The 11,894-nt window shown below is 43.1% G+C and overlaps 1 protein-coding gene across 1 annotated transcript; it reads right to left on the bottom strand.

Annotated features, from left to right (window-relative positions):
* Positions 1 to 357: 357 nt before the first annotated feature.
* Positions 358 to 10,752, bottom strand: LOC125372307. Its single transcript, XM_048381659.1, has 8 exons — positions 10,619 to 10,752; positions 8,798 to 9,066; positions 7,142 to 7,358; positions 5,636 to 6,093; positions 4,177 to 4,316; positions 2,834 to 2,997; positions 2,003 to 2,518; positions 358 to 650 (listed from the first exon to the last, which is right to left on the bottom strand). The coding sequence occupies exons 1-8, from the start codon at positions 10,619 to 10,621 to the stop codon at positions 399 to 401; spliced, it is 2,019 nt and encodes a 672-aa protein (XP_048237616.1). The 5' UTR covers positions 10,622 to 10,752; the 3' UTR covers positions 358 to 398.
* Positions 10,753 to 11,894: the final 1,142 nt, after the last annotated feature.

Raw genomic sequence — 11,894 nt, 5'->3', positions numbered from 1 at the left:
GCAATTTCTGACCAAGGTTAAAGCGAGCATTCTCACGTCACAAAGAAGGCCCGGGTTCGAATCCCAACATGGGTACAGTGTGTGAAGCCCATTTCTGGTGTCCCCCGCCGTGGTATTGCTGGAATATTGCTGAAATCGGCGTAAAACCATACTCACCCTGAGAACTACAATATTAGCTATTCCCGTTTCCTATGACGTTAATAGTCGCCAGCAAATACAATCGGATGTACGACGCATTGCTTTATGATCGTGTGAAACCTATTTCTGGCGTCCCGCCGTGATATTGCTGGAATATCACCAAAAGCGGATAAAAAAACATACGCACTCAGTCCTGTATAAATGTCTCCTACACAATGGTTAGTATTTGCATGCACTTTATTCATCACCTCACCAGGAGGCTAGTCTACTGGATACAAAGTGGAAGGATGGCCGTCCCAGCAGACCTGGCTTCCGTCACACTGCATGATGGTGTACGTGTTGCGGTAGCCAATCAGCAGCTGATGGGTGTGACCTAGAGCTTCGCCTGTGAAAATCCTTGTGTGACCTCCAGATTTCAAGGTATCCTGAACGTCGTGGGACAAGAAGACGTCATGGACGTGTGGACCTGGTGGATTCTTGGTTGCGACGCCGGTTCTCAGGTGTAACGTCATCTGGATAATACAATGACGTCATAAATATTACACCATCCGTGATATTCAAACTGTTACAGTTAAGATGTTATTAAAGTTACAGCAAATGACTGTCATTCTTCTTCTAGGAGTGGGGTCACGGGTGGCCCAGTCGTTTAAGGCGCCCTAAATCGCAGGGCAGAGATGCGCCCCTTGGACACACCAGGAACATATGATAGTGGCTTCGAATTCCAGTTCGACACGGTTGTTTATCTAGGTCTGTCTGCTCCACTGCCAGGCATGTGGTTTCATCGAAATGGTAAACGTCTGAGACCTGCATCACTTCGGGCTTTCTACCCACATAAAGCTGATTGGCCATTTTTAACTGTAACACTGTTCAAAGCGGCTTTAAAGCAAACTCACTCACCCATGTTTCTATGAGAGTGATATGCGATTTCTTTTCACACAGCATGAGTTTGATTGAGTCAGCTTCGCGTGGGAGGAAAGCCCGAGGTAAGTCTGGACGTTTACCACTTTCATATTTAGTGGAACCCAGGGTGTCGTGTCGTATTGTGTGCGTTACCAAGGATTAAAGTCAAGGTGCCTGATCCTGGTTCTACTAAGGGACGCAGCTCTGCACAACGAAAGCAGCGACTTGGACGCCTGGACGACCCTTGATGCCTAAACAACATCATATGGTATTTAAGTTCACAATTAAACGACTTTAACTTTTGATAACTTCAGTTGATGCAAGTGAGACCCGTAAATTCAGCCAATGACGGGTCTTCATATTCCATAACACCGGCTCCGTGGTCTAGTGGCAGAGCGTCCGCTGGAGAGCGGAGGGTCCGGGGTTCGATCCCCGCCACAGTCATACCAAAAGACATTAAAAGATGGTACCTCTTGTTATCCTGCCTGGCGCTTGGCATTAAGGGACTAAAACAAGGACTGGTCGGCTCGGGGTCAGTATACTGTGTCTGAGTGGGGTATTCATGTTAAACTGCATCATTGTATCTCAGTGGGCTAGCAATAAAAAATCGTCATTAGCCTACTGAGATACCATGCTTCAGTTTTAACATGAATACCCCACTCAGACAAAGTATACTGACTCCGAGCCGACCAGTCCTTGTTTCACCCCGTTAGTACCGGGTGCCGGGTGCCGGGTGCCGGGCAGGGTATCCATTTAACCTGGAACCACCGACCTTCTGCTCTCCGGGCAGACGCTCTATCCACTACAGCACGGAGGTGGTCCCGGGGTTGATACAAGTGGAGAAGCTACATTAGCATGCACCATCTACACCCCCACCCCCACTTGTATCTACATGCACCTATATTCTACCTCACCTGCATGTAAAAAAAAATGGCAATATTTAATGAAGGTAACGTTTTCTGACCTCAGCGGAGTCAGTGACGTTGCTGGAGCCGGAGAGGTTTGGAGGATTCTCAAAGAGTCCCTTGTATTTTTCCATGTCCATCACCATGTCTTTGAGAGCGTCAAGCTCCTTCCACACCCCAGAACCCTCTCCATGGACAGGCACGATGGGGTACCGCATCCTCAGTGTCCCTACCCCCGGGATATTTGGAAGGAAGATCCTAGTGCCCGAAGCCTCTGCTAGCTGCACCTTCCCGTGTTTGTCCAGCATCCCAACACCGCTCTTGGTGGTGTCAGCAGGATCCCTGGCCACTTCCTTGCCCGTGAAGAATTCAACAGGTGTGTGGTAGAAGGTCTTGAAGCCAGTACCGTTGTATGCCGTGTCGTTCGTCTTGCCTCCCACCCTTTGGATTTCAAAAGCCTGGGATCCTCTTGGCCAGTTCTCCAGATCGTATGGGTTCCAGCTGTATAAGGGGCTCAAGTAGATCACTTCGAGGGGTACGGCGTACGTGTAGCGCCGGGTCCAGGACTGGCACGTCTAAACATACAACGAAAACCGATATTCCCTGGGCCTTAAAAAGTGCATCAGTGAGTTAGATTTACGCCGCTTAAAACAGCACACCCACAGCGAACGTGATTACAACATTGTACCTATGTGGGGGATCGAACCTGGGATTCGGCGCGACAAACGGACGTTGTTACAACCGGACACCCATTTCTACTTCTTAAAAATGTACAAAGTACAAGTCAATTCAGGAAAAACAAAGAATTCGGGTTATGGCGAATTGTCAGTTAGTACTAAACATATTTGTATCCATGTTAAGTATCGTTTAAAATTTAAGAATTGCCAAACCTTGTTTTGTGAGACAGGGTCCAGTGTGCATTGATCCACACTCATGGGGGCAACGCGGGGCTGGGTGGTCTGCGCCACCCACAGGTTCCGGTCGGAGAAACCACGATGCGCGACCTCTTTTGGAGATCCACTTTTCCCCACCTTGTACCACCGGTGGTAGTAACCTAGAGAAATATAGATAATGGCAAGCAATTTAAGATTAGACCACAAGGAGTGCCAAATTAGCTTCCACTGGAAGCGCCCTTACAATCACCTTTACGTACGCATATCGAGTACTCCCGTTGTTACTCCTATGAATAGCAGAAGGTAAGTGAAAGTCAAGTAATATAATACCTTTGCCTTAGTTCATTCATTGCACAGCTTTGCCTAGGAAAACAATATGTTTGTGATGCAGACTCAGTTCCTCTTATTATAGCTAGGCGCCAGCCTTGTTTGTTTATAGTCACATGATACTGCGTTGTGACCACATGTTATTGGCCTGAGGACAGTTTTATTTCAAAATAGGATCCTTCTCGATTGAGACATTATCTGCAAATTGTACTGGAATATGACGTCACAAATCAAATCAAAAGTTATATCACCGTTCCACTTTCAGCGCGGATATTCATATTAACCTGGAAACACCGGTCACTTCAAAGTGTCACTCTGGTCTCTATGACCGTAAGGTAATATATACCCTATATCCGTGCTCATCATAACACCACATTTATTTGAGACAGAATTGTACCGTTATGTAAAGCATGAAATATCATCACAAGTCATCACTAGTCTATTTGACAGTGATTTATAAACACATGCTTATGATATAGTCGGAATCGTGCAATCGACACTGTTTTTAGTAGAGACTGTGGAATGGGTTTTGTCCATTTCTTTCGGTCAAAGTGTTCGCTCTACACACAGAAGATCAGATTAAGTTTCCCAACATGGAAATAATGTGTGATCCATTTTGTGCATAGAGGTAGCCTAGCGGTTAAAGTGTTCGCTCGTCACAAACAAGATCAGGATTCGATATCCAACATGGAAATAATGTGTGATTCCTTTTTTTGCATAGGGGTAGCCTAGCGGTGAAAGTGTTCGCTCGTCACAAACAAGATCAGGATTCGATTCCCAACATTCCATTTTGTGCTAACCCCATCGTAATATTTAAGAAGTGCACGACGAGTGGGAATTGTTTATCGTTCAATAAAACACTGCAAGGAGAATAAACCACGAGGGGCGCAAATGGTTCGCTGAAAACCAGTATTTCCTTATGGGTCCCAATTACAATCTTTGACACTTTCAAAGAGAAGAAATGTGAAAGAAAATATAACTTGAAGCAATAGTAACAGGTCAGGGGAACATACCTGTGTTAAGGGGTGTATCGTCTGTCTTTGAGGCGTCGTACAGTAGCTCGCCGAAGACGTCCTCCGTCAGATTGGCCTGGTAGTTGTCTTTGCCGGGAATTTCACTCATCAAGTCGTCCATGAGCGAGTAGGTCTTCCCGCTGATAGAAGATGTAGAAAGACTGATGCGTACAAACATTCTTAAAAAGTATACAGAGATTTTTAAAGCGGAAGCATAAATCATACTGGCCTTACACTATCACCTTCCCAAGGCAAGGGTGTTTACTGACTATAAAAGTCCAGTTTCCACCCTTGCCGAACTAGGTTGGAATTATGGAGTAATATTTTGGCTGAACTAACGAGTCTCTGCATAGTCCAATCAAAATCGAGTAGCCAAATCGACAACCGTTTCGGAAAGTGACGTGCAGATTTCGGTCGATTGCAGGATTTGCAAAGCATGTGTACCGCTAAATCGGCGTCGACAGATATTTTCCAAATCTTTTCATGTAATTAATCAAGGTACTCAACAGATTTGATGCACTTCGCGAAGTAAGACGCGTTTTATCACAATATAGGTTTGATAATGGATCAGATCGTCTTCAATGGGCGCCGCCATTTTGTTTGAAGCAAGTGCAAGTGATATGAAAAGTGGAATCTGATTGGTCAATAGGAGGGGCATAGAAGGGACATAATTGTAATAGCCCAGAAATTCCAGCCTTTTACAGTCAGTTAACTCCCTTGCCTCGGGAAGATGTGCACTGTTGACCCAAGACATACATTACGTCGTATAGCCTATGGCGTCACAAGTTGTGCCTTTATCCGTGCTACAAGTAGCTGCTCGATGGCTCGTTGGCAGATTTGCACCGGTTTTGTTATTCGGCATTGTACCTTTGCCCTTTGGTATTGCCAAAGAAATCTGACAGGTCATAATATAACTGAAATAGTGTCCAAAGCGGCCTTAAACCAACTCACTAACTCATAATCCGTCACTGCACTGTTCTAATGATAAATCAGGGATTGTAATTATAACATATTATCTGTGTTAATAGTAGCGTTGTGGCCTCTAGCTACATAAACCATATATATTTTTGCTTTGATTTTTATAGTATCCATATTATCATGATAGTAATTCCATTCTAGAGAGGAAATCAATGAAGGGTTATAAAAACAGGCGACATTGTTCTTTCTTTTCTCCAACGTTTTATAAATATGACAAACATGCAACAATAAAAAGTTTCTAAAAAAATATCCAAATATAAAAACAAAATTGGCCGGACAGAAAAATCCTTGAAAGGGCTACTTCCTTTGATTTAGAACGCGAAAGGAGTGAAATCTACCGAAAAGTCAAAACAGTTTACAAGCAAGCTTGTGTAGGCTTTACTACTGTAAGGGAGGGTCGTGAAAGTGAGAACATAAAACAAAATAGGCATAACGTTTTTAGAAAATATATTGGACATTCAAGCGACATGCACTTACTTACCCATCCTCATCGTAGAGAGAAAATCGCCCTGACCGACTTTCACTGAACTCACGCATGGTCTCACCATGAGGAAGTCTTGCAGAGAGGTCATCTACGACATGTAAGTACTTCAAGGGAATGTCTTTCTTCAGTGGATGACACAGAATACGGTAGTTCCACTGGGCGAACTCTGGAGTGCCGTTTACTACTTCCATGATTGCGGTAGGGAGATAGGCGAAGTTCTCATTGACGTTCTTGCTCCCGGAGTAGGATGTGAACCTGACCTTTTCCTGAAGATCAAGCCAGCTGGTTGCGTCGATGGCGTGTCGGTCGCTGCTGAAGGGCTCGGAGAAGTGTTGGGTGTCCATCGTCCATGCTGCTTCCATGTAACACAGGACGGGTTTAAAGTACTTCCTGTAGTCTCGAGTGCTATGGTCCTGGTCATTCCAGGCTCGGAACCATTCTCTCATTTCCGCCACCTGTGTAACACGATAGTGGAATAGATCAAAGTAATATTTCTATTGTCAAAAGAAATCTCCGCTAAACGTAGAGGCAGCTGCACGACTCCGACCACATCAAAAGCAAGTGTGCATGTTGTGTATCAAACAGTGATAATATCAGATCTTTGCTATCCTGCCCCTCTGTGGCACCCGTCACAAACACTTGCAAAGGCAAGGCAAGTGTTGAAACAGACGAGTTCATAGCACATGGCTCACCTCAATCCCGCAGGTCAGCTCGGCCAGCATTGAGAAGAAGCCATATTGGAACTGGTTTCACTAGTTTCACTCGTTCACGTGACTATTACATTACACACCTTTTTTATGCGAAATGTTGCTTGATATCCAGTTGCATACCTTCTTTCTATATTAAACTAACCTTTGCATACCTTATTTCTTCATGGATACTTTTTATACCAATGCGTAAAGCTTTTCTTTATTGGAACTATATGTGGAGGGATGCGGTATGGGTGAAATCAAGAATTATATCACTGCCCCATTGAGGCCCGAAAAACTATTTAGGTAACGAATGGTGGTCATCGGGCAGACCGTTAATATTACTACAATACGCATTATTCTATTAATAGTTCCCAGGATTCCAGGTCAGCAAAGGTTCTAGTACCTCGTGCTTGTCGCCAAAGAGGTTGCAGCGGTCAGGCGCTATGACATGGCTGATTGTGAGTCATCTTACCCCTTCGTTGATGGTTGCTCATATATAATTACCGAGGGTCCTGATGTGAGATCTTAACATGAATACTCGACTCTGACACAATACATTGACTCCTAGATGACCATTCATTCATTCATTCATTCATTCATTCATTCATTCATTCATTCATTCAGAGAAAACATGAAAAACAATTATTTTGCTCCATTTGAAAATAAAATAGGGCAAACGTTTCAATCACTGCAGTTTGTAAGCTGGCTTCAGTGTGTCAATATATAATGAAGAGGATTTAATGAAAATTAAATAAAAGATAATATACTCCGTTAACAATGTCAAATAAGTTAATATTCTGAAGTCACATACCTGTTCTACGACTGTTTTCTGGGCCGTCACTTCCGGTGGTACACCAGGGAACGGAATGTCCTTCATGGCGTGAAACATTGAAGAATTCGTGCTTGGCATGCGCAGTTTGTAGTCGTTGTGCCTCGTTCTGAAGTCAACGCCGTTGATGACCATGTTTACTTCGCCCATTCCAACGGTGCGATCATAGTTGGCATGGTTGTGGATAGAGCACACACCCCTTTAAGGAGAGACACACACTCCTTAAGTATCAAGAATTGACTTCAATATATTAACCGTTCACGGGGGTGTGAGGGTAAACACCAGTATGTCCAGCTGCGAAAATACGCTTAGCCTAGTGGATTTAAGTAAAAGCGTGAAGACCAGTTTTCACTATTATACATCCAAGTCAGTTCTTATAAATAAATAAGTTTACAAAAATAACTGCTTATTCAATCATTGGCTTGGTCAGCCATTCACATACTATTGAATCATTGGAAGTTGGAATCCCTTTATTCCTTAAGATGGGGCGAGCAGTACTTGTATTACCTGTGTCTCTTCCGTAAATAACAAAGGGTCAAAAGGGGATCCGGAGGCTCTTCCAATGTAGACAGATCCTATTTGACGTTAATGTACAATTGGAATCCTCTTTCTCATTTTGAACGTTCTCGAGATCTATACGATCGGAGTGAGTAAGTGAGTGGCCTCCTACCGTCATCGCATAATCTGACCTGACTGACCTACCTGAAGGTGTACGTCTCAGAATAATAGGGTGTCGTGCCGTCATGGCACTATCTTTCTGACTGACAAACCTGAAGGTGTTTCTTAGAACAATAGGGTATTGTACCATCATGGCACTTTCTTTCTCATTGACCCGACTGATGGTGCGTCTCAGCATGATAGGGCCTCGTACCGTCATCACACTACCTTTCTCACTGACCTACCATGAAGGTGTGTCTCAGCATAATAAGGTCTTGTACCATCGTGGCACATCTTTCTGACTGACCTACCATGAAGGTCTGTCTCAGCATAATAAGGTCTCGTACCATCGTGGCAAAATCTTTCTGACTGACCTACCATGAAGGTATGTCTCAGCATAATAAGGTCTTGTACCATCGTGGCACCACCTTTCTGACTGATCTACAATGAAGGTGTGTCTCACCATAATAAGGTCTTGTACCATCGTGGCACCATCTTTCTGACTGACCTACCATGAAGGTGTGTCTCAGCATAATAAGGTCTTGTACCACCGTGGCACTATCTTTCTGACTGACCTACCATGAAGATGTGTCTCAGCATAATAAGGTCTCGTACCATCGTGGCACCATCTTTCTGACTGATCTACCATGAAGGTGTGTCTCACCATAATAAGGTCTTGTACCATCGTGGCACTATCTTTCTGACTGATCTACCATGAAGGTGTGTCTCACCATAATAAGGTCTTGTACCATCGTGGCACTATCTTTCTGACTGACCTACCATGAAGATGTGTCTCAGCATAATAAGGTCTTGTACCATCGTGGCACCATCTTTCTGACTGACCTACCATGAAGGTATGTCTCAGCATGATAAGTTCTTGTACCATCGTGGCACTATCTTTCTGACTGACCTACCATGAAGATGTGTCTCAGCATAATAAGGTCTTGTACCATCGTGGCACCATCTTTCTGACTGACCCACCTGAAGGTGTGCGTCTCAGAATAATAGGGTCTTGAGCCGTCATGGTATTGTCTGATCTGTTTGACCCCAGACTGCCCGTCAGATCGGATTCTTTCCTCCACGTACAACTGCTGCATCATCATCTGGCGCATGATCTCCTCCATCCGGACGTGGAAGTTATCAATCCTGCCCTGAAGGTCGACATGTGGGAAGGGTGTGGTGGTGGTGTGGCGCACATTCCCACACGCGTACCCAATCAAGACCAACAAGGCGAAACTGGCGTAGCGGATCTGGAAACATGGAACATGACTTTGTAATTTCCTCACACAATGCACTTAGCCTTCATATTTAATCTCATTCAAATCAGATCCATAGAAGGTCGTATCAGGTGAACTTTCATCGACAATCACCATTTCGACATTTTTTTAACCACATAGATTCGGAAATTTACGAAAGAAAACCCACATAGAAGACAACTATTCCTTCGATGGTACTCCCTAAAGGGTGCCATGGCGCCCAGAAACGACAGGATGTATAAAATATCCAAAACAATATAAAGGGACGGTAGACTTTCTACTTTCGGATTAGTATTTTGCTTCGTTTTCAGGATACATATATTAAATCGGATGTACTAGTTTGAATGTTTCGCTCACTCGTACCGAGACTCCAAACGGAGTGAGTAAGTATGGTTTTACGCCGCTTTCAGCAATATTCAAGCAATATCATGGCGGGGGACACCAGAAATGGGCTTCACACATTGTACCCATGTCGGGAATCGAACCCGAGTCGTCGGCGTGACGAGCGAACGCTTTAACCACCAGGCTACTCGACCGCCCCGATTTACAATGGAGGTAACCTCAGATATTGAAGCACGGAGGTGTCGTATCGGAGTAAAAGATCTGATTTTAATGAGTTTGCCTATGTTTTTTCTCCTTCAAGAACAACCAGTGAACCATCAGAGAAGCATCTGAGTACATGTAATTAATAATGATATTTTAATAAACAATTAGTTGTGGTCATCGCATTGTTTTGGTACATGTTGCTATTCTGGACGTTTTGAAGTTTGCGTCGCCCTGGTTGATTATCTTTGGTTTGTCACTGGTACTATGATCGCAGTCAACTTGTACAACCTGCGCTACTTTAGGATTTCACCCACATTAATCAGACACGACTTGAGTCTTGGTTTCTCTGGAATACATGTAGCGTCTTTCGGTTTCTTCCAAGCGGTAAAATACAAGTACAGTAAACTACGGTTATAACGAACTCAAAGGGACCACTAATTTCAATTTGTTACAACCGTAGTTCATTATAAGCATAAGTACAACATATATACACAAGAAGGACGGGACCAAGAAACAGTTCGTTTTATCCGGAAAATCGGTATAAGCGTGTTCGTTATAAACGTAGTTTACTGTACTCGTACTTGAAGGCAAGTCTCTCCGGAAGTGAATCTGCATTTGTCTTAAGGTCACGACGCATGCGCTTTGCGGGAGCATGTGAAGAGCAGTGCAGATGTGGATTTGGATTTATTAGGAAAACAGTATGTGACAGCCCGTAGGTCTGTGTAACATGCCAATATCAAAATTGTTTACACGGAGCACCACAGAGATACGGTTCCCGCAGCTACATCAACTGACTACATGAACTTGCATCACTTTAGCCGTTCCTCCCATTACGCTGACGCTTAGTGATATAACTGCAATACTATTCAAAGTCACGTCAAACTCAACTCACTCACTCACTCTTGTCGGGTAAAAGAGTAGTTTAAGCGTCAACTCGTCACCCAGATGATCGGGGTTCGAATCCCATATGAGTATACAATGTTTGGCCGCCTGTACTTACCATAGTTGAATCGCTGTGCCAACACCTCTAGCAAAACTGTACGGTCTTATATAGCGTTCTTCTATCTAAAGGCGCCCATTTGAGAGATAAACAGCAGTTGTTTTTACATTCCTACCCGGTCTGTATATATTATCGCCGTTAATAGCACCTGCAAGACTCACAACTCTTTACGCTTCAGGTTATCAAATGAGTTATCATTTTTCGATAGTGAATAGAAAATGGTTCTATTTTGGGGCTTCTAAATCGCATACCTTATCTTACCAGATATACAACTGGTGATAGATTACTAAAACATGACAAACATTAGCATATATATTTAAATTCTTATCGCAGTATTTCGAAATTAGTGTTGTGGTCGTGTGTGAGTTTAAACATTTTGAAATTCCTGAGATTCTTAAATGTATATACTCTTCAACAAAGGGGCGTTCGCTCGTCACACCGAAGACTCGGGTTCGATTCCCGACATGGGTACAATGTGTGAAGCCCATTTCTGGTGTCCCCCGCCATGATATTGCTGGAATATTGCTAAAAGCGGCGTAGACCATACTCACTCACTCTTCAACAACACAAAACAAATTAAAGGAGTGAGTGAGTTAATTTTAAGTCACATCGGCAATATTTCAGCCATATCGTGACTATCAATAGTTAAATAGAATACATATACTGAAACGATTGTAAAAACCTGCCAACAAGGGACAGTAAAACAACTAGACTTATCACAGCAATAAATTTAAAACTAGTATGTAATAATAAAATCAATAGCGCTATACATAACAATACATTATAAAAACGGGCTATAGATCGCCAACAACTGAAGGTAGATCACCATGCTAGGGTCCATGGGGACTTACAGTACTTTTGCTACCTGCATGGACCCCAGCCGGATTTACATCATCCCTTCAGGTGTTGGCAATTATTGACAAATGTAGCCAAATTAAAAGAACACATATTCTACGATTAAAACTGTAGTTGGAAAAACATACTTTGAATGATATGGACTTACGATACCCTCTCAGGGGGACAATAATTTTATACTACTTTAACCCCCTTTGAGGATACAGCCACGATCAATCACAGAGATTTATTTATTCCACTAATGCTAAAATTCATTTATTATATACAAAGCTAATTAACAAAATTTACTGAACAACTCTATTTCTTTTAAAAAGCCAATAATTAAATGAGAACTAATAGTGTTAAAAAGATCCTTCATAGAATTAACCTTGAAATAGTTATCCCTTGTGATGGAAAAATCAACACAGTCAAGCAGGACATG

Source organism: Haliotis rufescens, unplaced genomic scaffold (genome assembly GCF_023055435.1).
Source record: "Haliotis rufescens isolate VD_foot unplaced genomic scaffold, xgHalRufe1.0.p SCAF_4, whole genome shotgun sequence".
In the NCBI taxonomy this organism is placed as follows: domain Eukaryota; kingdom Metazoa; phylum Mollusca; class Gastropoda; order Lepetellida; family Haliotidae; genus Haliotis; species Haliotis rufescens.
The sequence above is the reverse complement of the archived record's forward strand: the minus strand, read 5'-3'. Positions and strand labels throughout refer to the sequence as shown.